The following is a 27,564-nucleotide window of genomic DNA, read 5'->3' on the forward strand; positions in this document are numbered from 1 at the left end:
TGTGTACAGAAAATGTTGTCTAGCATAAACATGAAAAAAATGCTGCAAATCAGTGGGCGTGAAGGATGGTTTCTCACAAATCCATCCTTGCTGGTACAATGGCTTGCTTCTTTTTTTTTATTCATTCACTTCACTTCCCTCAATCTCTCGTGCTTCGGCACAAATTTTTTCTCTTTCGGTTAAATAAGGAAAAGAGAAACACAAAATTCTTAATTGGAGGGTCTTTCTGACCACAATAGCTGTGGCTCATGGCTTAACAAGACAAAGTGACAGAACTCTTGGCCCGTGAAGGTTGCACGTGATCATAAAAGACCTGTGACAATTTGTGTGCCATTGACACCTTATAGACCCATTCACGTGGAGTTTTTTGGTTTGGATTTTCACAAAATCTTGATTTATGACATTAACAATGATACATGTTAAAAAATTAAAGCACAATTTGAGGGGAGGAAGAATCAAACAAGTTGAATGTGATTGATAATCTCCTAGACTCTTACCATTGAAATAAAAAATTGATAAGGGTGGTAAATAAAATCCACATCAAGTTCTGAACTTTATCTTTGGCTGGTGTGTGAAGCTCCCATCTACCTTTAACTTGTCTGGTTACCTAGTGTCATTCTGTGATGCTGAAACATGCCGAGGAATATCTTTGTTTGTGTTCACTTTTGTAATTTGGATTCAATCTAGTCACAATAATGGTACTGTTATGAGGTTAAGCTAAGAAAGTTTGACAGATAGAGCAGGTAGATTTGGCCTGAGAGTTTCTCCTATAGAGTAATAATGAAGGGCATGCACAAGACATGGTTAAAAAACAATATAGTCCCCTTAACTGTCGCTTTGTATGGTCACATGCAATGACATTGTTGTGTATGTGGCAAGAGAATAGCAGTTCCAATAAACAAATTCTAACCAAAATTCACAAAAAGGAAAAGAGACTAATAAATGAAAGATAGAAGGAAGAAGAATGGAGAATGAAATCATAAATGCCTGGCATTTTCAAGAATATTTTAATACACTTGTTTTTGCCTGCACAATTATTATTAGCCTTCAAGTGTTCTTCTTATATAAACAGAGCCGTCACTTGTTTTTTTGGCAACAACACAAAGAAGCTCTCTCTGTTGGTCTCTCATCTCTCTCTCTCTCTCTCTCTCTCTCTCAGCCCTCTGCTGAATTTCTATTCACATTTCACCAGAAGCTACCAACATGAGTGCCTTGAGTTTCAGGGGCTTCACATACATGTTTCTCATTGTATTTCTCATTTGGTCTTCCAATTTTGAAGCCTGCATTGCAAGAAGAGGCAAGCACTGGAGACATAGCAGCAGCAGGGATGCATCGGCTGCTTTGTATAAGAAAAAAGGAAAAAGTTATGGAAATGGTCACAACAAAAACCATGGTGGAGGATCAAAACCAAAGCCTCCATCACATAAAGGCACCCCAACATTACCAAAGCCTCCACCTCATAAAAACATTCCCTCACCACCGTATCCACCACCATCAAACGAAGATAACCCCTCAACTCCCCCACCAAAACCTTACATTGGAGGCCATTCTTCCTCCACCACCTTCAATGTGCTAGATTTTGGTGCCAAGGGAGATGGGAAAACTGATGACACAAAGGTAACTCTTTCAACCTCTTAATGTAACTTCTGCTAACTGGTTAACATGTAAGACTGAGAATTTTCAGTTCATTACAGAATTCAATGTTCCTTGTAGAATTCAAGGAACATCATAGTATGATGAAATTTACTGGAAAAGTGAGTAGAGGCCAAGGGAGATACAGTTTAGGTGGTTTGTGGTTAAAATTTTCTGAAATATTATGTTATTCAAAACTACTTTTGTGCTCACAATTATGCTCATGTAATTACAAATGTTAGAAAAAGTGAAGTGGCCCAAGTACTAATAATGCAGCAATTACATAAATCTTGAAAATTAAGGTTATAGATTTCAATTCGAAACCTTCCCCATTTAACAAGTAATTTTGGGATTTGACTACGGTTTATGTGAGAATTTTCCTTTTTCTAACTTGAAATGATCTGGGTCCAACTAAACAAGTTCATGGTAATTGGTAAACATAATAGGCCATGAGGAGCATAGAAAATTGCTTTCCCTGTCTTTTCTGTTTGTGATGTTGCTCTTCACTCTTCAGTTAGTAATATACCCATTAAACAAAGTTTACAGTGACGTAGAATTAGAGCAAAATATATAGTCAAAAATACAGAAAAGTGAAGACGCCAGAACAAGCCAAATGGGTGGGACCTACTTAAAAAATTATTCTCGTTACGACAGTTGAATCACATTTTCTTCTATAATTTTTAGTTTATAGAACACACACCAATGAGTTAAAATTCAATAACGACACACATTAATAAAGTTAAGAAAATATTATGAATCCATCAGAAATCGTTCAGGCATTATGACATTTTTATAATGTTAGTGCATTTTAATTAAATTGCTATCTTGAGTTGGTAGTCGAAAATATATATTTTTATTATACTCATTATTTTATGTGGAAGTTGGTCCTGTAACTGAAACAACTATACATTGAAATTGAATGCAGGCATTTCAAGCAGCTTGGGCTGAAGCTTGCAAAGTAGAGGCATCAACCATGGTGGTTCCATCGGACTACGTCTTCTTTGTGGGGCCCATTTCATTCTCAGGCCCATACTGTAAACCCAACATCGTTTTCCAGGTAACATATCTACATAGAGTGAAAGTAGCAGGAATGAACAGAGAGAAAAAGAGAAAATAACAGCAAAATAAAAAAAATGGAATTAAAATGCCAAAAAAAAAGTAAAAAAAAAAAACATGATACCCCACTAGTGTGTTCATGAGCCGAATGTGATGTGGCATCAGAAAATAACATCAACATTTCTGTCATTCTGGTAAAGACAGAACACATGCCTGTCATTTTCGTATGTTGTAAATGTAGTTAAAATTAAACAAAAATATACGACCATGATGATAAAGAAGATATATGTAGTTTATTTAAAAGAGTCAAGAAAATTAATTACAAATAACATGTACATTTTCAGGAAGAATAAATTGAGTAGTTTCCTGGATAGTTGTCTAATCAGTTTCGAAAAATAAACAGAGTTGATTTTTCGAAAAATTATAATAATTGATACAACTTGTAAAACTTTACATTCGTAAATAAAACTTGAGTTAATAGTTATGAGCTTTAGCCAAGAAACCGTACATATGATGGAAAAATATGGTTAAAAAGCTTAGCATAAACGACAGAATTATGTGACCTAGGACAAACTCTTGACCACCACCACAAAATAAAATAGAAATAAACTGCCTCTTACTTTATATCTTCACATATTTACCTTTACACGTGATTGTCCCTGTTTATTATGCATACTGTATCAACCGACAATTCAGTTGAAGTGATGCTAATAAGGTTTGTTATGATGTGTCAGCTTGATGGCACCATTGTTGCACCAACAAACCCCAATGCCTGGGGCAGAGGACTACTACAGTGGTTAGAATTTACCAAGTTGGTGGGAATTACCATTCAAGGAAGCGGTGTCATTGATGGAAAAGGCTCTGTGTGGTGGCAAGATCATCAATATGATGATCCTATAGATGATGAAGAAAAGCTCATAGTCCCTTTAAACCAGACAGTACCAAGTCCTCCACTGCCGGTAATTTGTAGTTTTCTGTAAATTTTAAGTAACAATGAGATGTGTTATGAGAAGAATGCCTTGCTAGTATTGTTCATACAGTTCTTGCTTTGTAATTTCTCACGTTACAATTTTGTTACTCACCTGACCCTGAGCCTTTTATAATTACATGATTGTACTAGATTCAAAGTGAGCTGGGAGGAAAAATGCCATCTGTCAAGCCAACTGTGAGGACCATTTTAAACCTTTCACAGAACCAGTTTGATTCATGTTTAGGAGTTATTATTGGAATATAATGGAGGTGATTTCTTTATGCACAGGCACTGCGCTTCTATGGGAGTTTTAACCCAACAGTTACAGGCATAACAATTGTAAATAGCCCACAATGCCACCTCAAGTTTGACAACTGCAATGGGGTCATGGTCCACAATGTGAGCATATCATCCCCTGGGAACAGTCCTAACACAGATGGAATTCACCTTCAGAACTCCAAAGATGTACTGATATATGGCAGCAGTATGGCATGCGGTAAAATTTCATTAACTTGTGCGACATTTCCTTTTCATTTGAAAATTTATTAAGAGGACAATGTGGTTGATAGGGACAAAATTAAAGTGAAATGAAAACTCAAGACAAAAAAGAAGAAAACTAAAATAACAGTTACATGCATGTTCTATGATTCTTAAAAGAGCACGGCATTATCTTATCCTATCCACAACCAGATTGGACACATAGCTACAAAAGGAAAATACCAATGCCTGCTAGTCATAAGCTACATGGCACGTGTCAACAGCAAAATCCACACTGCATCATCCAATTGTAGAGTACTCAGTTCCATAAACAAGAGCTTTTTGTTTTTGCAGTTCTTCCATCACTCTTGTCTTATTGGAATTATAACTTCTGCCTCACATTCCTCTTCAGTCCTCCACACACAATTTAGGCTGGATGAAAATAGCATATCGAGTGGTCCATTACAAGCTACCAAAACTTTGGGGTGGGGAGGGGGGATGATTGCAAATGGACAAAAAACAAAAGTAAAACAAACTATGTAGACTTACTGACATATATGGTCCAAGTTGGCTCACTGTATTTGAATTCCAACTATTGTGCAGGAGATGACTGTATTTCCATACAAACTGGATGCTCAAACGTTTATGTTCACAATGTCAACTGTGGACCAGGGCATGGAATCAGCATTGGAAGTCTAGGAAAGGATAACACCAGAGCCTGTGTTTCGAACATTACTGTCAGGGATGTCATCATGCACAACACAATGACTGGCGTCAGAATCAAAACATGGCAGGTAAAATATAAGAAACGCAATGCACTTTAGCTCACAAAACAAAGTATATGTTCCTTAATCAAACGGAAAACTTGACTTCAAAATCATTTTATACCATGAAGTGGTTATCATTTTAAAGAATGGTCATGACAGTGAAATCAATAATCTGTTAACTGAATTACTTCTGGGAGCATAAATGAGTACACTGGAAATCAATTTTAAACCATCAACTGCATTTTACATATTTTTTCAGGTTACATGAGAAATTGCCAAACTCAATAGCTATTCTAAGATGCAGTGAAAATTGTCTTTTCTTGTAGCCTACGATCCAATTGAGCAAACACTTGTGTTTCTTTTAGCAACGCTGAATATATCCAAGTTCTGCCATCATTTCCAGCTCTAGAACATGATGAAAATTATGATCTCTTACAAACTAACATGTACATCTGCACTGTAGGGTGGGTCAGGTTCTGTACAAGGAATACTATTCTCAAATATACAAGTCTCTGAAGTTCAATTCCCAATTGTGATCGATCAATTCTATTGCGATAAAAGAACCTGCAAAAACCAAACATCGGCTGTTTCTCTGGCTGGAATCAACTATGAAAGGATAAGGGGGACATACACAGTTATGCCAGTGCACTTTGCCTGCAGTGATAGCCTTCCTTGTGTAGATGTTTCTTTAACCTCTGTTGAGTTGAAACCAATTCAAGAACAAAACCATCTATATGATCCTTTCTGCTGGCAGACTTATGGTGAATTGAAAACTCCAACGGTCCCACCAATTGGTTGTCTACAGATTGGGAAGCCCACAAACAATCGGATTCAGACAGATCATGATGTATGTTGATCAGATATAAATTAAAATGCTTAGCCTGCTAGATAAAGTATGTATATTGTAAAAATCCTACTATATAGGAAATTTTCTTCATTAGGGTGATACTGATTTATCATTGTGAGAATATACCGGCCCTGCGATTAGCAAGAGGTCTAGAATAGTATAATAGGTAGCCTTGTAGCTGTGGCATATGCAAGAGCTTGAGATATTATTATACGAGTGTTAGCATTTCTGAATAAAACTATCGTTTTTTATACAATGTCAGCACCATGGAATTTCAATCAGAGGACAAATCAATAAAACATAATATGCTGCAGTCAATCAGTATTTTGTGTTGCAGTCCAAAATACAATTGCGTGCGCAGTTGCCAAGGTTACATTGGCCATATTTGTCTGCAAGTTTTCACAAATTCAAACTACGGCAGCAAAATACAGATTTAGAAATACACTCACTCAGTTTTCTGAAGTGTTTTTAAAGCAAAGAAAAATTAGTCATGCATAAACAAACACGCACAAAATACATCGAACATGAGTAGTGCATAGTGACAAGATTTCAACGTATAGAAAAGGAGGTATCTTTCTCTATTGTAACATACATCTGCTAAATAATTAAAATTTTGACCTGAAAACATATCCTTCATTTGGTTCTCCTTCCTTCCCATGCTTTTCTTCTTTTCCTTCCTCCAATGAATGTGAAGAGGTGTGATGCCGCTGGTACAGGGCTTGACATGGAGCAAGAAAGCGAGGTTAATATTGTCATTTCATCAAGCTTATAGGGTGCAGGAAGAAAAAATCCCTCCACTGTTGCCTTTAATTCTCGTGGATCCCAAATTTCTCCTCTTCTAACAAAAACCTATACCATTGTAGTAAGAACGTCTCAAACTCAAATAAACTTTTTTATAAATATTTTTCTTCTCTAAATATTTAATGATTTAGTTTTGTATGATTTAAGGGTATAAATAAATATTTGGAAATTACATTAATTGAATACATTTAATTAAAGCTATTATTGTTATGGAACCCATAGCAATTTCAATTACTTTCTACTGTTGAATATTGAACATGGTAACATTTAAGGTTGAAATATTATTTGCAACCTTCGTAGACATTGGTGCATTAATTTTGCAGAAATTATTCCCTCTTTGACATCCATTGTGAATAGTATAGAAATTGAAAATCACCTTCTTCTATTTACATAACAATGAAATGATCTATAAAAATTAATTCGTAAATAGTTGGTGTTTTATTATTATATTTTTTTCATCTTCATGTCAAAGTATATCTTTTATATTAGGTTTAATCGTTTTATTTACATAACAATGAAATGATCTATAAAAATTAATTCGTAAATATTTGGTGTTTTATTATTATATTTTTTTCATCATCATGTCAAAGTATATCTTTTATATTAGGTTTAATCATTTTAGGAGTTTTCATTCATTGTTGGAAATAGTATATCAGTCTCAATTTTTTTTTTGTCTCAATTGAATTTTTATTTTTAAAAGTTTGACGCAATCAACAAATTATTGTCGTTAGTTTTATACTAACCCTATTAAATAGGATGTTATGTGTCAATTCATAATTTTTTTTTTATTTTTTTAAATATTTTATATATATATATATATATATATATATATATATATTAAAAAAATTGTTCTGTGTCAAACTACACTATGTCACGTAACAATAATAGTGTGATGTGATAATAATAATATCAAGTGTCATTACATTAGTCTCAGTTTAATCCCTATATTCTTATTTTGTTTCAATTTAGTCCTAATTTTTTGGTTTAATAGGTTCGGAGGTCCCTATATTTGTGGGTTCGTTTCAATTGGGTTCTCCAATTTTGAAAGTGATCAATTTGGTCCCTATTTTAACAAAATTGAGTCAATAATACCCTTTCCGTTAAATGCAATGGACGTCATTAACTTTTTAAACATGTGGTATGTTGAAGCATCCTTCAAATAAAACTGTGCCACCTGCAAATAAAAGGATGCCTCAACATGCCACATGTTTAAAAAGTTAACGCCGTCCATTATATTTAACGGAAAGGGTATTATTGACTCAATTTTGTTAAATTAGAGACCAAATTGATCACTTTCAAAATTGGAGGACCCAATTGAAACGAACCCACAAATATAAGGACCTCCGAACCTATTAAACCTAATTTTTTTTAAAATTAAACAATTTTATCTCTTTCTAAATTTAAATAAAATTTAATTTGTACATTGTAAGAACTGAGAAATTCAGAGAAAGTGGGGAAGACAAGTGTATGCATCTGAGTGGACCGATCGGTTTTGACGGTAGTATATAAATGAACTTTTCAAAATTTAGTGTCATTCTCTGCATGCACTTATTCTCTCCAAACTTCTGAGTTTTCCTTTTCTCCTCCTTCTCTCTACAAAATCTCTATAGAATTTCTTCATCTCACTCTACCTATTCCATAATCAGATAGTAATTAAGCAATTTGGGTGTCAAAAGCTTCCTTCTTCACCGATCAAAAGCAATCTTTGAATTGGTAAGTTCATCCTCTTCTCAGAAATTCTGGTTGTTGTTACATGCAAGCCAAGTCTCGAGCTGCATGTGGTCATCAACTTTCTTTTCTTGTTTCTGACTTCAATTCTAGTCCTATGTTTGGTCTTTTCTCACCAAATGGTGATCTATAGGTGTTCATAGAGTTTCTTTTGGTGCAAGCTTCAAGTTGGGAATTTTGGGGTTAAGTTGTGCAGATTTTCTAAGGTAAGGGAAGCCAGTTAATTTAATTGTTTAGTTGATGATGCATGAAAACGTGGTTTGATGATTTTGCATGTGGGAGAAATTGAATGTTTGGGTGTTCGACTTTGTTTGTTTGACATGTTAAATGTTGTGATTGTTGAGTTGTAGATTATACCTATCTTGGAAGGAATTCTGGGTTGAGAAAAATATTTAGTTTTGGTAAATTCTAGTGTGTATTTCATTCTGCAGAAGTTCTGCAGAATTGTGCAAAATGTCGAGCGTTCGTTGTTGACCGCTCGGTCAGGTTTTGGTATTCAGTCTTAATTACATTAGCTTACCCTTACTTTCTGTTTTGTGATGTTGTCGTTCGGTATTTTCTTCTGTGCAATGATCATCTGGTGGATGTGAGGAGAGGATTGTGAAGTTTTTGTGGAGCAAGCGCTGGACGGAGAGGACCCAGTGGTGTAGATTAGGACCGATCGGTCATGGGGAGATTTTGATTTTGGACTTATCGGTTGTGTTTATAGTTTTGGTCGTTAGGTGTTTTTCTGTAAAGTTTTAATTTTATGGTTATTTTGGATAATTGTACTGTTAATACTTCATTAATTAGTAGATGACTGATCTATTGTATCATTTTATGTGATAATTATATTATATAGTTATACTATATTTTTGGGATGTTACATTAATAAATGTTATATAAATATTTTTATTAAAATTGATTATTTTTATTATATATTTTTAACAAATAAGATAAAATTTCGTGGAGAAAATAATTTAACCTTTAACTTTTTTTAGTGGAGTTTCATGCAAGCATGTAAACTATTATTAGTTGATAGGATTTAAATAAAATCATTGTTCAATTCAATAAAAAAGTTAAGTTGGGTAAAGTTTGTGAAGTTTTGCTATTCATATTAATTAATTATTAATAAAGTTGGATTGCATTAGTCAATTGAGTCACATCTTTTAAATATTTTTATTAAAATTTGTAATTTTTAAACTCTTTTAAATTTTTTAAAAGATAAAATGTATTGAATAGTTTAATACATTAGAAATGAAGTTTATTAATATTTTTAACAAGATTAATTGTATTTATTGTTTTTTCATAGAATTTACTCCCATTCTTTTAAAATATTTAATAAAAAAATTAATTTTATATTTATATATTAATTAAAGTCATTTGAATTATGGAGAGATAAAATTGTTTAATTTTTTAAAAAGTTAAAACTAAATTTAGACAAAATAAAATTAGAGACCAAATTAATACTAATGTAATAACACATTATATGATAGTGACACGTAGAATTGTTACTTTACAATGTTATAATGTTAGTTTGATATGTGGTAAAAAAGTTTATTTAGAAAAATAAAAATAGTTTAAAAACTATTTTAGCAAGTAAAAAAGCCTCGTATGAAACTAATGACAAGAACTTTCTCCATTTTTGAAAAATAAAAACTCAATTGAATTAATAAACTTTTGAGAAACCAAAATTTGTAATTTTATAAAAATATTATCTTTTAAAAGATTATTATCTTTTGTTTTCGGTTAATAAATAAGTTAAATGAAGAAGGAAAATACTATGTAGTGGACTTTACAATATTTTGATTCTTTTTCAGTCCATTTTTCTACCACCATCACACATGTTAAACAAAGTCGTGTATATCAGTTACGACTTTTTATTTAAAAAAATTAAGAAAAATACGATTTTTGAGATTTTTTTCACTGGTTAATTTGTTTTTGAAATGATGTTTCTCAGTTGATTTTTAAAATATTTATATTCATGATTAAGTTGTGTCGGTTGGCACAACTTTATTGTAAAGAAGTTGTCAGCATTTTTTACAATTTCTGACTTGTGAAATTAGAGTTGTGAAAGTACATAATGACTTTTGTATAACTATTGAAGTGGTGGAGATGAAAGACAACTTCTATTAGGATTAAATGTAATTAATGGTATACTAATCAAAATTGTGGAAGGTTTGGACAATTTCTAGTGAATCAAAAGTTGTGTTTAGGTCAAATGACTTCTTCAAAAAAAAGCAAGCTTCCATAATCGTATAAGGATTGAATGAAATTTTCCAAAAATAAATTATACTAAAGTTGTAAAATTCTTTTACAATTTCTACATAAAATGAGTTATACTTAGCTACACTGAAATCATACGGACGATTTTTATAAAATTATTAAAATACAAATGTATTTATATGAAATAAAGTAAATAAATTTATAATATAAAAAAATTGAAAAATTAAAATGATATGTCTTAGGTACGGGTTTATTATAAAAAAATAAATAAAAATCGTACTTAAAACATACACTTTTAACTTTTCTTTAATTGGTTTATATTATAAATTTATTTATTTTATTTTATAAAAAAAGTATGTGTATTAAGAATAGGAGTTTTCAATGCATATTATGTTATTATAAATTTTTTTATATAAATATATTTTTGTTTAAATTATTTTTCAATTTGATTAATTAGCTTTCAAGTTCTTTTATGTCTTTTTAAAGTTTCATATAATTATATATTTCAATTTTGAGATATTTATTTTATTAATTCAATTTTTTTAATAATCTTTAATACTTTAATATTTTTAATAATTTGATTAGAAGAAATTTGTATAAAACCCATAAAATGATATTTTAGAAGTGGTGGTAGTTTAATATTAGTGAGACTCGATTATTTTAATATTAAATGATTTATATAATTTTGTTATAAACGAGTTTCATTATTTTAAAACATATCATTATTTAAAATGTATCACGCATAGAACCTGTTTTACATGTTTATTTAACTATCTTTTCTTGTTCTTGGTGGATTTAGAGTTCTAAGGACTTTGTCCGTTTCCAATTTGGTGTCTCGTAAGTTCGTTTAGAGATTTCTTACGTTTCAAGCGATCGACGAAATGCTTCTTTGAGTTGAACTATTATTTTGAGGAAAGGAAAGGTAGACCTTGTCTTAGTTGTGATTGTAATGTAAATTTAATATTTTTGTAATTTATAGACGTTTTAGTAAAAATTAATGTATTTGGGTAAATTTGATGTATGTTAAATTGGTGTTTTGGTGATATGGTGTTATTGTAATTGGTATGATGACATGATTGCTGATGTATATTGTTGTAATTGTGGGTGATAAGGGTATGTTATTGTTTAAAGTAGAGTTCTAGTAGTTGTGAAAGTATTTATTAAGTTACTTAGATTTCAAGTTTTAAAATGAGGGGTTTTGGTTAGTGAAATTTAGAAATAGGTATGGAATTATTGTGGGAACTGTTTTGGTACTCTCATAAGGTAAATTGGAACTTGTTAGGAGGGTTAGATGGTTAAAAACTATATGAAATAAAAAGAGTAGTTTACAGGGGTTGTTTTTAGGTGTTTTTGGTGTAAAAAGAGGGTTTTGAGTAGGGAAATGTTGAAGTAAGTGGTCTACATTGTTTTGAAAGGTTAGAGGTATGTTATCACACCTATTAAGACTTGTCTAAGTACTAAAACCATTAAAATCTGTTATGCAAGTGTAAATGGCTTCAGGTTGAGTTTTTGGTCCAATTTAGGGGTTTTAAGGGTTAGAAATGGAAAGTAGCATAACTGGGACGAATATGAGGTTTTGGAGAGTGCTAGCAAGTGTATTTAGACTTGTTTATGCAGGTTGTAAACTAGTTTGGAGGTTAGAGAGTGTAGAATTGAATTTGGGTAGCTCATAGGAGTGAAATTGGGTTTTAATGAGCCATATTGTGTTGCATCAGTGTTTTCAGAGTTTTCTCAAGATCTGGAGGGTCCTAAGGGTCTTTAGAAGTTGAGTTAAAGTGTGCAAAGTGAGAAAAAAAGATTTTGGTAAAATGGGTTCCACAGAAGGACTCCTTTGGTATGGTTTCAAGTATCTTTAGAATGAATGCAAGAAGTTCAGTTTTCGGGGTTATCCTAACACTCTAATGGGTCTTTCATTCTCAAGTAGAGAAGATTGATACATGTGGTGAGAGTAGTATAAGGTCTTAGTTTAGATGCTTCCAATATGACCTACGACGCTATAACGGACTAACCTTGTGTAGGTGGTAGGGTGAAACTCATTGGCAATGGCTTTGCAAAGCAATAGAGGCCACCACAAGTGCACAACCCGCCATAGTTCGATATTCATTCTACGGTTTAGGTCATTACATGTTAAGATGTTTGAGATGAATTAAATTATATATGATTCTTATATGAATTGCTTTAGAATTATGATGTATGATTTTGTATCTGACTTACCCTTACTTTTGTGTTGTTTGTCTTTGTGTTATTTTTCTCTTTTGCAATGATCACCTAAATGGTATAAACTATGGGAGACATTCTTTCTAGTTATTCCAACGATAGGAGAGGGAGAAGCAGATAGGTTGTTAGATGGTTCTACAGAGTTAGATATTTCTTGTTTTTAGTATTGGTTCTATTATCATATATATATAATGTATTTTAAATTTTAGTAGTTTTATGCTATTAAAATGAGATGTTGTAATTTAAATATTTTAAAGTTTTATATAACTTTAGTTTTATTTTGAAATACTTTTTGATAATTTAATTAATAAATAAAAAAATATTATTTTTTTGTCTTTTTAAGGCTTTTCTCTCTAGACCTTTTATATAAACATTTTTTATTTCAATTTTTTTAAATAATCTGATTATTAAATTTTATACATATTCTTATTTTTTATTTATATATAAAAATATTTTTAAAATGTATTATTTTTATATTTTGAAAAAATTATTAAAATACAATTTTGTTTATATAAAATAAAATAAAGAAATTTAGGATAAAAAATTGAAAAAGTAAAAGTCATAAGTACAACTTTGTCATTATTTATTTGATTTTTGTTTTGGTAGAGTTATATTTAAGTCATACGATTTCAACAACTTTTTCAATTTTTTTATATCTAAATTATTTTTTAAGTAAGAAGTCCTCAAACCATCGTACTACTTAAGTGTAATTTAGTTTCTGAAGTCGTCTAACACAATTACAACATTAACTTAAGTAAAAGTTCACTTTGATTAAGTATATAATTAATTACATTTAATCATAATGAAAGTTTTTTTTCATCCCCACAACTTCAACTGAGGACTCAACTGCACAGGTCAGAAATTGTCAACCATAATATCGACTTTTTTATAACGAAGTTAAACTAATGAAACACGACTTAATTCTGAACGTAATGTTTTTAACAATTGATCAAAGAGACATAATTTCAAAAAGCAAATTAATCAGTTCGGTGAAGAAACCCGACTTTAGACTAAGTTGATTTTAAATAAAGCGGTGCACACTACTCATAACCTCTCATTTAAAAAAGAAAAATGCAAATCATGCGCAAATCATGTGCATTGAATACGGCTTCTTCTTATAAAGTCTTCCTCAAATACAACTTACCCAAAAATCCTAGTTTTTTAAATTTTCCGATTTACAAAATTTATGCAAAATTACTGCATTGATAATATATAACTTTATAAATGAATAGAATATAGTATTTTAACATAATATAAGAAAATTTTAGTAAATTCCATAAACGCGAAACAAAAAGAAAAGTTTAAGAAAAATTGATAATTATAAATAATTTGAAATGAACATTTCCCCCGTACAGAGCTTCATTAATTTCGTTGACTTTACCTTATCTCATTCTTATCGCAAAGTGCCACGACAAGCGCTACAAATGTTGAATGCGATTGAATATAAAGCAAACCATCATCTTCAGAATCTGTCTAAGATATCGAATGGCGGAGAACAAGGACCTCGAAACCGCCATCAGAAGGCTCGCCTCTGTCAATAATCACCTCCTTTCCGCCCCCGCAGCGTCCCCTGAACTTACCTTCACGCGCACTTCCACTACCGACAACAGCTTCGGCCGCGTTCACGGCCAAGTCCCCTCTCACGACGTCGTTTGGAGGACCGCTTCCGATGACTTCACAGACATTGTGTACGAGAAGGCAGTTGGGGAAGGAATTGCCAAGGTTCACTTTCTCAAATCCTCTTTGCTTTTTCTTACTCTGCTGTTATCGCAACGCAACTGGTAAATGTTGTGTTGCAGATAAGTATTAATAGGCCAGAGAGAAGGAACGCGTTCCGTCCCAAAACGGTGAAGGAGCTCATGAGTGCTTTCACTGACGCCAGGGATGATTCATCTATTGGGGTCGTCATTCTCACTGGCAAGGTACCTCCTTCTCCCCTTTCTGAATTTTATTTATTAATTAATTATTATTTCTTGGAAATTCGTACTGTAATATGAATTTATATTCAATCCATCCACGAATTTAATATTGTTATCCGCAAAATTTTATACCATTTCAAAATGATTAAGAAGTTTATTACATCGATATGAATAATATATTTATGAAAGTACAATATCATGAATGGTGATTAAATTAGCATTTTATTAAATATTATTAAAGTTATTGGATAAGTACTGAATACTAACAGGTGAAGCAAATTAAAATGTTGAGTTCATTCAATATATGAGGTGATGACATGTTGTAGGGAACCAAGGCATTTTGTAGTGGTGGTGACCAGGCTTTGAGGACTGACGATGGCTATTCTGATGATGGAAGTTTTAGCAACCTTAATGTGTTAGACTTGCAGGTATATTGGTTGAGTTCAGATTTTTCTGGTTGGGTGAATAGAAGTGATCCCCATTACACGAGTTAATCCCTCGTCTGTTTTGAGCCATTCATCTCAGTGAATCATGAGTCTTCAACTTCTATTGTGTGGTTCCCATTATTTGTAATGACACAAATGTTAATGCTTGTTATTCAAAAATAAAATGTTCCTTCCTTACTCTACTTTTTTTCATTTTTTTTCTCCTATTGCAGGTGCAGATACGCCGCCTCCCTAAGCCAGTGATTGCAATGGTACTCAGCCGCACCTTTTTGCAGCTTTGTTCTTAGGGTCGATGTGGTATCCAAAAAAATAAAGGACATGGCAGCATTAAAAATACATATTCCTTTTGATTTTTAAAGTAGAACAAGTATTGGACCAAAAACAACTCAAGGGACACCACAAAATTAGGACTTTCTGTTACTCATTAAATCCTCTGCGGGGGAAAAAAAAGGAAAAAGACCGATAAGCCTTCGAATACTTTTGGTTGCAAAACAAATAATTTACAACGCAGGTAGTATTGCAGTATATTTTACTAAGTATTAATTGGAAGATAAAACAACTTTTAGTCATGTCATGGTCTGACTGGTCATCAAACAACTAATAACACAAAAATGTCCCGCGACTAAATTACTTGTAATATATTGTTTTGTTTGTATTGTCTTGATATTTTAAGCTTTGTTCTTCTTTAAAAAGTCAACTCAAGGTTAATATAACATGCATTTCAGTTTTGTAAAATTTGATGTGCCCCTCTACCTGTTATTTCAACACCTACAACTCTAGGCTTCAAATTTTCAGTTAATGAATAAAGATATGATATCGTGTTCCTTTTTGGTTCTTTACTATTCTTGTTATATGCAAACTATTTTCTGACGTTAAAACAGGTAGCAGGTTATGCTGTTGGTGGAGGGCATATATTACATATGGTCTGTGATCTAACTATTGCAGCAGATAATGCTATCTTTGGCCAAACTGGTCCTAAGGTTCTTGAACCCTTTTTCCTTTTATATAAGACGCATAATAAGTAAAACATACAAGAATGTATTCTTAATCTATGAAGGCAAAATTATATTACCCTCACTCTCCCTCTTCTGTAATGATATATAATAATGGATTTGTAATTCTTTCTATCTTTGTACGTATGGAAGGTAGGAAGCTTTGATGCTGGTTATGGAAGTTCTATCATGTCTCGTTTGGTAAGAATCAAATACAATTTATTTTGTTGGAAATTGACTCCACGATTATACTATTCTAGATGGTAGTGGATTTTGTTTGCTGCATGGTTTTGATATTTCCAGTCCAAAGATAAAAACTCGCCTTGTTCATACAGGTAGGTCCAAAAAAAGCGCGTGAAATGTGGTTCCTCACAAGGCTCTATGATGCTGTTGAAGCAGAGAAAATGGGCCTTGTCAACACTGTTGTACCTGTGAGTTTTTTCTTCTATAGAATTTGACTCTAATTTTAATTTCTCATTTTGCTGAAAGCATTACGAAATGTTACTTCACTTTTTGAGTATTACATATTGTATTCCAATTGGAAAATTAATTAAACTGTCAAGGAACACTTACAGTGAACGCTATGTTTTGGTTTGGTCTAGCTTGAGAATTTGGAGATAGAAACGATAAAATGGTGTCGGGAGATACTGAGTAACAGTCCAACTGCTATTCGGGTGCTCAAGTCTGCTCTTAATGCAGTGGATGATGGACATTCTGGACTTCAGGTATATTCAAGATTTTAATGTTATGTGAAATATTATGCAATAGTTTTTTTTTTTTTTATCAGCAATAAATTAGTTCATTCTAGTTAACGATGTCGTACTTTAAGTTTATTTCATAAATATATATAAAATTGAAGGATTTAAGTAATATTTATATTTAATAGCATTACTCTTCGCGTAAGGGGTAATTTAATTTGTTCAACCAACAAGTATGACTTGTACATTGTTAATAATCTAAAAAATTCATCTGCTTAAGTGAAAAACTTTACTGATAGACTTCCCACATAAGGAAATTAGCAAAAATATATTCGAAAGTGATCTTGTGTTGCTTTAATTAAGACAGAAAATAGTTTCTTTCTGGAGGTTGGTAATATATAATTTTTTTAGAGAAGTAATATAATATGAAGCAATATGGTTATACTGAATATGCCAATGCTTTCAATGATGAATTTATATGATGTATTTCTCCTTCAGTCTACATGTTAACATTTTTCACCCTTGTCTTGATTCATATAGATGAATACTTAATTTGTATTTGGTGATCTAAATTATAGGAACTTGGGGGAAATGCAACACTGATATACTATAGCACGGAGGAAGCTAAAGAGGGGAAGACTGCATATTTGCAACGTAGACGCCCTGATTTTTCTAAGTTCAAACGGCGACCTTAAATATTTGTCAATTGTTTCCATCAATTTGAGGCTTCTGAGGAATGGACCTCTAGTCCTTAATTTACCCATTTTAAACGTATCTGTGAGGTTGATAATGATAAAATAAACAGATTTCTCTGATTTAACTATTGTGTCCTGTTTCTTAAAAAGATTATCAGCTTCAGTAAACAAGACCGCAGAATATACATTTCCGTTGATTTTCTCAAAACTTGGTCTTCTGAAATTCAGTTTTGCCCCTGAAGTCATGGATTATTGAAAGCTCATTATGCATGATGCTTAAGGGAACTTTTACAGGTTTATGCTTCTGAAGTTTCAGAATAGTTTTCCACTAGTTGTGTAATATTTCTGCGAATATTCGGTGTGTACTCAACATACTTGGATATGATATGATACGGTGAAACACACCATGTATATTCGGAGTAAAGATGATGTATTTGTTGCATGAGATGTGCCATACACCCCCTACTAACATTATTCATTTGACTTTCTTAATGAGGCATGTTCAGATTACAAAAGAGCATCTTTGATCTGGATATACAGGGTTGCTAGAGTAACATTTTTGGGTATAACTTCTTGTTCCTAACATATTTTTCTGAATCACCCATTATTTTATAATCAACTTCGAAACGTACAAACTTTTCAGAAGATCCACTCTAAATTGAATAGGGGTGATCCAATCAATTTAAGTGGCTTAATATCTAAACTATGCCACTTTTGGACAACAATTTTTTTATTGGACACTTTGTAGTTGGATTTTAAAATAGGTAAACTTTTACACAATAAATAATATTTTCAGTTTAATTATTGTTTTCTATCAATGCGAGCTAAACTCACTAGCTTTGTGGAGGGGTGTGAACTTGCTAAAAATAAACCCGCTTAAAACGAGGCTTAGCGATGTAGTTTGCACGTTGTGGGTTTTGTGGGCAAACTCATTTTTATACTTTCATTCTCAATGTCATTTATAAAAGAAGACTTCTCAAACAAGAAAACTACGTGTGGTGACAAAATGAATGTGGCAAGACCTAGGCCATGAAAGATTTATTGGCAATGACAATTTGCTAAAGAGTACTATTTTTTTTAATTAGGTTGCATGAATCACACAAAAAGATAAGAGAAACATAAGGAGTTTGAGTTTGATTTTTAAAACCTTTTCGCAAGTAAGAAAGTATTAATTGTTGGTTAGATCCTAATGTAAGAAGAGTGTGATGTGTGCTGTTGTGATATGAAAAAGCAATAAATGATATTATCTTAAAGGGGTTTGGTAACTTATGTAACCTCTTAGAGTGTACCAAAAGTTAGTTTAAAAAGAATCTTTATTCATAAAAAGGACATACTTTAAATACATAAGTATTTTAATAATTTTTATTTTTAATTTAAAGTAAAAAAATCAGAAATTATTCAAATACCTTAACCTTAAAACTTAGAATTTATAATACATGAGAATATTTTTTTCAACTAAAATTTGGTACACTTTAAGTGGTTATATAAGTTAGAAAAGCCCTGTCTTAAAACTATGTTTTTAAACAAATAGAAAAACCCAATTATAGGATTAGGTAAGATGATAAAAAAGGTGATAAAGAGAAAAGAAAAAACATAGGAACTTTATTTGGTTAAAATAATATACTAAATTAAAAATAGGATGAATTAAACTATAAACAAATTTTGCAAAGAAGAGTGTTGACTTTTATTAAATCATATCGATCAAGGTTGTAAAACAAGTTTTACCAATATTTAAAATTTAATATTGAAAATTCTTTGAATTTCAAGTAAGATAAAATAATGTGATAAATAATATATCGATGGATGGAAGAAAAGAAAAGAGATTGATATAAAATTTATGTTGATTCACTCTTATAAAAAAAACTCAGTTGTTTAATTTTATTGACCATGTTAATCTATTAACTTTTAATTATTTTCAACTAAGGTGGTTCCACCAACATCTCATATTTCATTTCACTATAATTTTCGAAATCTTATACATCAATTATTAGTACATCAATTTAGTACATTGTTACAACATTCTTTAAATTGAAATGCATGACTCAATAACAAAGTTTAATGGCTTATGTCTTAAATGTTTTCTTGTCTTCATCCTTTAAATGTATTCTAATTTAGTTATATTTGTGTCTATAAAACTTAAGGACAAAAATTAACTTCCTTATTTCTTCAGTCACAATCTTGTTCTTCTCCTCATCAAGCTTTTTTGCATGCTAGATCACTAACTTTATACATAGACGAATGATTATCCATTGAAATAAAAATTCAAGGCTAATACCAAACATGTCCAACACCAACCATGCAAATACATTTTTGTTTTCTTTAATTAGTTGTATAAGTTTCCTTTCTAGTTAGTTTTCTAGATTCGTTCTCACCTTAATTATTTTCGTTAAAGAAAAGATAAACAAATACCTGTTATTTTAATTAAGTGCTTCCAACAAAATACATAAACATGAATATCATTATATCAAATCTTGATAGACACAATTGTTTTGTCTAATGTCCACAACTGTATAACATTTGTTGGCATATCTTCTTTTAATAAGGGTCACTTTTAAGTAAAAAAAATAAAATACTATTGTCGGTGTTATAGATATATTATATTATTAGGTATCTTAGATAAATACCTTATATTTATCTTTTATCTTTAGTTAGTTTGTTATTATTCTTTATTTGTAATTTAGGCTTAGCCCATATTTCTTCTATTATAAATAGAGTATTCTATTTGTATATTCAACACAAGGGAGATTAATTTCATATATAACTTTTACTATACTCAACATGGTATTATAGTCATGGGTTAAAACTTATCCTAGCGAGATTTGTTGTTTATTGGACATGTTGTCTCACACTCGAGATGTATATATCTCAATTTGAGGGGGTGTTAGAAGTCTCACTTCGACTAGAGATAAGACGATTTCATAGTATATAAGTGGGTGCAAACCTCATCTTATAAGCCAAATTTGTGGGGGTTGAGTTAGGCTTAAAGTCCACTTCTTAATATGATATCTAAAGTCTAATGTTCTTTTAGGAAAAAAATTTCGTTGTCTCTACCACTACACCCGCCGTTATCGGTGGCGGTGCCGTCTATCGTCGTTGTCAGGGACGATGTCCTCTATCGTCGTTGATGAAGTCCTAGATTCGATTGGACCACACAATTTTGATCGTCTCAGCCAAGCGACCATTGTGTTGTCAATGATGCCTTCATCAAAGCTCCTACACCCTCTTAGCGCCTTTCAAAGTTGTGGATCTACTCTTTTTTCTGCGTGCATGGTGGCACATCCTGTCTCCTCTCTGATAGCGATTCAAAGTGTCGAGGATGCCTCTTTCTCCTCTTTCAAGATTTATCCTTGGTGAAGAAGCTTGGATTTTTAGGGGTTTTTCTCTCTCCTGTTCATCCACGTCTTCTTCTTTTCTTGACCTCTCTTCTGTCATCGGTGTATTTGGCCAGTATCAAAGATAACTTTTGTTATTTTATTTATGGTCATGGTGGCTCTTCAAAAATGACATTTTTATCAATTGGATATCATTGACGATTCATAAGAAGAGATTTATATGGAGCAACATCCCAAATTTATTGCTCAAGGGGAATCTCCTGGGTTGGTATGTCGTCTTCACAAATAATTAACAATTTGGTATCACTCGAGTACAAAAGTAGATATTTTCACTAAGTCTTTATTGATTATATTAGTAACAAACTTGATATATATGATTTGTATGCACTAACTTGAGGGAGAGTGTTATATATAATATATTTGATAAATATCTTAGATAGATATATTATCTTTATCTTTTATCTTTTAACTTGTTATTCTTTTGAATTTTATAATGTTATAAATTTAATAATTTAATATTTTATATATTTTTATAATTGTATACTTTTATTAAATTATAGTATTAGAAAATAACACAATTATATAATTATATGTTATTAATTTATGAAATTTTAATATTAGAAAGTCGTAAATTTTAAAATATAAGATTTTAAGATAATAAAATAATATCAACTTGGCAAGATGACAAAAAAAAAATGGAGCGGTGCTCCTTACACCTCATCTGTCTCGTCCTACACCTCCCAATTCACAATTTTGCCATTCTTCATCTGATAAAATAATAATTTTTACAAATCCTCCACCCCTTTCTCTTCTCATATCCTCTTTGTCGTATTTCATCTCTGAAACCCTACATCCCCTTTCTTTCTCTCTCTACTGGCGCTTCTCCCTTCCTCCCCTCCTTCCTCATTTTTGACCATTTCTTTTTAAGGTTATCAAGTCAAACATATGGAAAATTACTACTTCGCGTTAACTTGTTGGAGTGTTTTTTCTTTGTGGCATTTTGAAGGCAATTAGAATGTTTTGTTAAAGGTGATATTTTTTTGGAACAGGTTATGAGGGCGGGGTGCCGGAGAGAGGCGGTGGGATTGGAGGAGGAGAATAGGGCGTTGATCGAGATGCGGATTTAGCCCATGTCGCTGCGGTTGGAACATAGGGTGTCGGCAGAAATCGAGCATATAGGTGGGGCGCAGGGAAGTGCGGTTGAGAGGGCTACGATTCGTCTTTGCCGCATGAGGAGCTGCGGTTCGTCTTCGCCACACATGGAGTTGCGGTTTGTCTTCGCTGCACGTGGAGCTACGGTTCCTCTTCGCTGCATGTGGAGCTGCGGTTCATCTTCTCTGCACTTGGAGTTGCGGTTCGTCTTCTCCTTCTCCGCATTTGGAGCTGCGGTTCGTCTTCTCCTTCTCCGCACTTGGAACTGCAGTCCGTCTTCGACTTGAAGCTACTCCGCACTTGGAGCTACTACGGGAGTTGGAATTGGGGTTTAGGGTTTTTTTATTCGTTTTTGTACTTTGTTATATTTAATTAAATATTTATTTGATTTGTTTTAAATTTAGAATTTGTATTTTAGATATTATATATTATTTAGTATTTTTTATATTTATTTTTAATATTAAATTTGTTTAAAAAATATATGTATGAAATAATATTTTAGTATATTAAATTTAATTTTGTTAATAAGTTGAGATGCATATAAAACTAAAATACAGAGTTAAGGATTGTTGATGGTTAAAAAAATTATTATTTTATTAAATGAAGAAGGACAAAACTGTTAATTGAGAGGTTAGGATGAGATGTAAGCAGCAACCCTCAAAAAAATGATTACACCTATCATATCAATTAGTTAACTCAAAAATTTGAATAAAAAAACTTAATTGAATAATATAAACTTTTATTAGATCACAAAATTTATTAAATATTCAATGGAAAATTGTTAAATTTATTTATGAAACATTGAAACCATAATTAAGTTAAAATTATAATGATGAATTATCTTTATTCAATTAATTTATTATTATAATTTAATATAAACATATTTATATCAACCCTAAATGTGTATTAACACAAATAATAATTAAAAATGTTTTTTTATCTAAGATATGACAGTAATTTACTATTATTAAATGATATAAAAATTACATTAAATTTAAATTAGAAATATGTTAGTTTAGGGTATTTTGAATTTGAATTATTAAAAAAGGGGCATTGCCTTTTTGGAAGGTTCGAAAGATGCAGTGTTGAGATGCATTGCAATTTGCTGGGTGCAATTGTCATTTGATCCAAAACGCGCATATAATTCGGGTACCCCCGTTCTTGTTCTGCTATAAAATCCCCTCTCATTACATTTTGCGTTTTTGTAAAGCATTCTTCGCTTCTCTCTCTACGCTTTCTCTCTCTCTCTACGCTTACTCGTTCGAGATCCCTCAAGGTAATTTCAAATTCTCCAATCACCTTCTCTTCCACCCTTTTCCTCCTTATGTAATTTCATTTCTCTTTTCAATGCTTTGTATGGCATGTGTTTTTTCAGCTTTTTCGCTGTTCATTTTTGGGGATTGCTTTTTATTCTTTAACTCGATGCGTTGGCTTTTGCCGTTGTTTGAAATATATATTTGAATCGTTCGATCTGAGGGTTTCGGGACTTGGATGTTCAGATCGTTCCTCTTTTCTCAATCTGGGTCGTGTAAATTTCCTGGTTTCCTTTTTCGTTTGCGATTCGTTTCGGTTTCCATGTGATGGTTTTGCGATGAGGCGGATCAAAATGCTTGTTGCTGTTTTTGTTGCCTGGTTTGAGATCTGGCTGAGTCCAGTGTCGTTGATTTGATTGTCTGTCGACAAATTAGTTAGTGTTGAATCGATTTGATTCTGTACCATTATTTTTGGGATTCGATTATTGCGTGAATGAAATGATTTGGTTGAGTTTTGCTGCGGAAGGAAGTTTGGTTCTGTTAATGTTCCGTGCAATCTGCTAATGTAGGGATCCGCTAGCTCAAGGAGAAATGGGGTTGACATTCACCAAGCTTTTCAGTCGGCTTTTTGCCAAGAAGGAAATGCGAATTCTGATGGTTGGTCTTGATGCCGCTGGTAAGACCACCATCTTGTACAAGCTCAAACTTGGAGAGATCGTTACAACAATTCCTACCATTGGTAAGTTTTCCGATTTTGATTTTGGTTGTGTTACATTATTATGTATGTATGGTGTATAATATGTAACCAATATAGTTTTAACGTGCTTACATTTTCAATATTGATCTGGTAACAACTTGTAGGAGGACTAAATTAGTTATTTCAGAGCTTGTTACGCAGCTAGTAAGCTTTTAAGATGAATCGTAAATTATTGAATCTTTAATGAACCTTGAAAATTGAAGATTGAGATATGAAATGATGCTGGGTATTTCAGAGGCTCCTCAGTTTATGAGGCGTTATATGAAAACGGGGTAATGTTTTACAGCAATTATTGCTCGCTACCTCATGTTAGTCTGATAGGAGGAACTCTGAGCAGAAAAGAAGATAAAAAACAGTGATGTTTTATTTCTTAATTGAAAAAGAACAGAGCAAGGAGAAAGATCTTTCCTCCAGGTATCCTCTTTCTACAACAGAGATAATTCTCATCTCTCAATTGGAACAGAACAGAATGTCTCTCCTTTCTACCCTAACCAGATCCCCAGCCCTTCCATAATCTCTAATTAACTGCATGGTTATTCTAATTAACTATTGATACTACTATAGCTAACTATTAACTGTTCATATTTGGAACCTCAAGCATACTAAATGCAATCTTTTTCCGGCAACTATCAGAGTTAGATTAGAGTTCCTATACTTCTTTTGTTACGATAGTAATTTGGTGAAATTGTAAACTCATCTGTGCTGTTGCTCTTAATTGTATGTTTTCTTATTTTTATTTCTCTAAATTGTTTTAGGGTTCAATGTGGAGACTGTGGAATACAAGAATATTAGCTTCACTGTTTGGGATGTTGGTGGCCAAGACAAGGTGTAAAGTTTAATCTTTATGTATTCTTGACAATTTCTTGATAAAGCCTTCATGGTGCTGAGTTATGTGTATCTTAGAGGTCAATGGCTTAATACATATTTTTTTCTTTTACAGATTCGTCCCTTGTGGAGGCACTACTTCCAAAACACACAGGGTCTGATATTTGTTGTAGACAGCAATGACAGGGACAGAGTTGTTGAGGCCAGAGATGAGTTGCATAGGATGTTGAATGAGGTACTTCTCAGTTTAGGTTGGCTCTTTAGGTCATATTATTTGATAACTTTGTTTTCGTGTCTGTTCCTGTTAGAAAGCACAACATTTAAAATATGTTGTCCATTTTGGTATCAAATCTATTCCCATGTTCTTATATTTACATTTATTTTAACCCATTCTTGGGTAAAGCCTCCCAAGTATTTTTGAAAATGCATTGGCTATCCATATCAAGAAGCTTTCTTGGTCCGCATCATTTCTTACTCTAAAATGTGAAAAGACTTTTGTTTGTTGTAAATTGTTGGTTGGGTTTATAAACCAAGAAAGACATGGGGAATATACCATAGTAGCATAGGATTGACTTCGTCACTCTGCTCCATGATACTGGAGAGAATTTCTAAGTGAAAAATTGGCTGTTGATTGTTGACCAGCGGAAATAGAAGCATGGGAGAAAGAGAAAGTGCTCAAACAAAAGGAAGAAGGGTGATTTGTTTCGTAGATACTGTCCTGCCCTATTCTGTTTTTAGTTTCATTACACATTTTTTATAGATCTTGTTGGGTAGTCAAAGCCAGTCAATGACCACTTTTTTTTTTTGTATAGATTCATCTGACATTTGCCCTTGTGTTTGTACGTAAGAGAAAAAAGGAGGGAAATTATTTTAAATTTAGAATATTTTCGTGTTTGGTTGAAGAAAATGTAGTGAAAGAACAGAGAGAAGTTGAATTTAGGGAACAATTTCTAAAATTTTCTTGCTATTTCCAATTTTAAAATTTTCTCTCGTTTTCTTTGTACTCACTCCAAAAGTAATTTCCTTCACTTATATATGAGGTGTAAGATCACACAGTTAAGTACAAGATTATAAATTAGTGAAGATATTGAGTTTTAAATCTAGAAGGAGATTCTCTGTTTATTTAAATATGTTATTAGATAATTTTGAAACAAAGAACTGTTCAAACTGATTCAGTATACAATCTTCTGTTTATTCTATTGATATGACTATGCTACTGCACATACTACGCTTTTAATTATGGTATATTAGTGTTCCAAATGATGTTTTTTTAATAAACAAAAGGGCGTTTTGCTATTGTTAAAAGGAGTTCACAACAGAGTTTTTTTTTAATTACTCAGTTTAATTTACCTGTTTTTGTGGGATTGTAATGCCAGCAATTAATGTTGTGGTATATTTCTAAGTTTAATTGTCTGTTCAAACTATTCATGCTCCCTTGGAAGATAAGTTCTTATTGATTGGCCTGTTTAGCTTTACATTAATGTAAATAATGACATTATGACTTGATTCATTGATGCCTTTACTTTTGCATTCTGTTGTATTTTGATGCAATGGCATGGTTTTTCACCAGTTAAATTTCAATTATCTTTTCAGGATGAACTGCGAGATGCAGTATTGCTTGTATTTGCTAACAAACAAGATCTTCCCAATGCAATGAATGCTGCTGAAATTACTGACAAGCTAGGTCTTCACTCTCTCAGACAGCGCCACTGGTAAATATTTTGATCACAGCATCCTTGACTAGAACTGAAAGCGATCTTGGTTGCAATTTAACATACTTTTGTTTTACTTTCAGGTACATCCAGAGTACCTGTGCAACCTCTGGGGAGGGTCTTTATGAGGGTTTGGACTGGCTTTCCAACAACATAGCCAACAAGGTACCTACTGTTCTATTTTTTGCATTCTTTCACGAGCATTGGGAAAATTGATTAAAAATGCTCTTTCACTGTGCATTTATCTTGTTAACCACTCAATCCTAAATTTAGAATTCGTTTCTACATCATCATAATATTACGTATTTGTTGGCCCTTTGATTTTTATCAATCGGAAAATGGTTTAAGTTTTTTATAGAATTGTTCTGATGTTTTTCTTTTCTTATGAATGACAACCCTTCCAGGCATAGGGCTTTTTGGGAGTCTTCTTGTGGATTGGTAATTCTGGATGCAGGGGTGAATATTATCTAGTTTGTTTTTTGGTCCTCTTCTGAGACAAATTGGCTTTATGTTTTTATGTTTTCTGGTTTATTAGGGACACATCTTGACGGCTAAAATTATAGTAGGAATTTGTTTCATGGGATGTCTAATACTTTGAGCTTTTTTATTGGGTTTGGATTCAATGTTTATAACTGTAATTGATACCAATCAAGGCGTCATCCCATTTTGAGTTTTTATATCCTAATTGTTGTTGCGTGACACTGAAAAAAAGAAGAGAAAACTACTTATCACTCGACTAAAAAATATCCTTCGTTTTCATAGCCAAGCCATTTTAAAATTTTTAGACGAAGATCAGTGTTTGTCCGTGTTTCTCCACTGGTGTATACCTGTTGTTAGCCTTCACACATGATCAAGTTCCTTTTCATCATGCATTAAGTATTTAATGGGTTTATTTATTTTTTCGTTGAAAGCACAAAAAAGGCTTGTTTTTTTAGCTGTGAATAGAAACTTGACTCAGCATTGAAAGATATTTTTCGTGGTCTAAAGTAAGACTACTGGGACTTGAGGCAGTTTTTTTTATCCAAAATGTGCAATGTAGTAATAATCTTAAGGGGCATTTTTACCGTGTGGCGTTCTTCTATA

At 32.2% G+C, this 27,564-nt stretch overlaps 3 protein-coding genes across 8 annotated transcripts; all 3 read left to right on the plus strand.

Annotated features, from left to right (window-relative positions):
- The first annotated feature begins 1,004 nt into the window (after window positions 1-1,004).
- On the plus strand, window positions 1,005-6,000 carry LOC108342956 (polygalacturonase At1g48100). Its single transcript, XM_017581315.2, has 7 exons — window positions 1,005-1,617; window positions 2,558-2,689; window positions 3,423-3,647; window positions 3,809-3,853; window positions 3,947-4,154; window positions 4,739-4,929; window positions 5,366-6,000. Exons 1-7 carry the CDS (start codon window positions 1,204-1,206, stop codon window positions 5,756-5,758), a joined length of 1,608 nt encoding a protein of 535 aa, XP_017436804.1. The 5' UTR covers window positions 1,005-1,203; the 3' UTR covers window positions 5,759-6,000.
- Window positions 6,001-14,086: 8,086 nt separating this feature from the next.
- Window positions 14,087-17,892, plus strand: LOC108331514 (1,4-dihydroxy-2-naphthoyl-CoA synthase, peroxisomal). Of its 5 annotated transcripts, none has more exons than XR_008246418.1 (9): window positions 14,087-14,422; window positions 14,500-14,622; window positions 14,946-15,047; window positions 15,278-15,316; window positions 15,947-16,045; window positions 16,211-16,258; window positions 16,397-16,488; window positions 16,633-16,782; window positions 17,334-17,892. XR_008246418.1 is itself a non-coding variant. In XM_017566236.2 (9 exons), the coding sequence occupies exons 1-9, from the start codon at window positions 14,132-14,134 to the stop codon at window positions 17,448-17,450; spliced, it is 1,038 nt and encodes a 345-aa protein (XP_017421725.1). In that variant the 5' UTR covers window positions 14,098-14,131; the 3' UTR covers window positions 17,451-17,892. The 5 variants fall into 5 exon arrangements, 4 of the variants coding, with proteins under 4 accessions (XP_017421725.1, XP_052727500.1, XP_017421733.1 ...); XM_017566236.2 differs by having other exon boundaries at window positions 14,098-14,422; window positions 16,393-16,488; window positions 16,660-16,782; XM_052871540.1 differs by lacking the exon at window positions 15,947-16,045 and having other exon boundaries at window positions 14,098-14,422; window positions 16,393-16,488; window positions 16,660-16,782.
- A 5,161-nt stretch (window positions 17,893-23,053) lies between these two features.
- Window positions 23,054-27,158, plus strand: LOC108347840 (ADP-ribosylation factor 2). 2 transcript variants are annotated; one of them, XR_008248567.1, is made up of 7 exons: window positions 23,054-23,210; window positions 23,757-23,926; window positions 24,700-24,770; window positions 24,885-25,004; window positions 25,412-25,463; window positions 26,363-26,481; window positions 26,565-26,645. XR_008248567.1 is itself a non-coding variant. In XM_017587284.2 (7 exons), the coding sequence occupies exons 2-7, from the start codon at window positions 23,779-23,781 to the stop codon at window positions 26,889-26,891; spliced, it is 546 nt and encodes a 181-aa protein (XP_017442773.1). In that variant the 5' UTR covers window positions 23,054-23,210; window positions 23,757-23,778; the 3' UTR covers window positions 26,892-27,158. The 2 variants fall into 2 exon arrangements, 1 of the variants encoding a protein (XP_017442773.1); XM_017587284.2 differs by lacking the exon at window positions 25,412-25,463 and adding an exon at window positions 26,886-27,158 and having other exon boundaries at window positions 26,565-26,646.
- The last annotated feature ends 406 nt before the right edge of the window (window positions 27,159-27,564 follow it).

Source organism: Vigna angularis, chromosome 1 (assembly GCF_016808095.1).
Source record: "Vigna angularis cultivar LongXiaoDou No.4 chromosome 1, ASM1680809v1, whole genome shotgun sequence".
In the NCBI taxonomy this organism is placed as follows: Eukaryota; Viridiplantae; Streptophyta; class Magnoliopsida; order Fabales; family Fabaceae; genus Vigna; species Vigna angularis.

Coding starts and splice junctions, on each gene's coding strand:
- LOC108347840 (XM_017587284.2), top strand. CDS start 23,779: ATGGGGTTGACATTCACCAAGCTTTTCAGTCGGCTTTTTGCCAAGAAG. Junction 25,005..26,362: donor TGCATAGGATGTTGAATGAG/GTACTTCTCAGT, acceptor TTATCTTTTCAG/GATGAACTGCGAGATGCAGT. Junction 26,482..26,564: donor TCTCTCAGACAGCGCCACTG/GTAAATATTTTG, acceptor TTTTACTTTCAG/GTACATCCAGAGTACCTGTG.
- LOC108342956 (XM_017581315.2), top strand. CDS start 1,204: ATGAGTGCCTTGAGTTTCAGGGGCTTCACATACATGTTTCTCATTGTA. Junction 1,618..2,557: donor GGAAAACTGATGACACAAAG/GTAACTCTTTCA, acceptor AATTGAATGCAG/GCATTTCAAGCAGCTTGGGC. Junction 3,648..3,808: donor TACCAAGTCCTCCACTGCCG/GTAATTTGTAGT, acceptor TGATTGTACTAG/ATTCAAAGTGAGCTGGGAGG.
- LOC108331514 (XM_017566236.2), top strand. CDS start 14,132: ATGCGATTGAATATAAAGCAAACCATCATCTTCAGAATCTGTCTAAGA. Junction 15,317..15,946: donor CTAAGCCAGTGATTGCAATG/GTACTCAGCCGC, acceptor ACGTTAAAACAG/GTAGCAGGTTATGCTGTTGG. Junction 16,046..16,210: donor TTGGCCAAACTGGTCCTAAG/GTTCTTGAACCC, acceptor TACGTATGGAAG/GTAGGAAGCTTTGATGCTGG.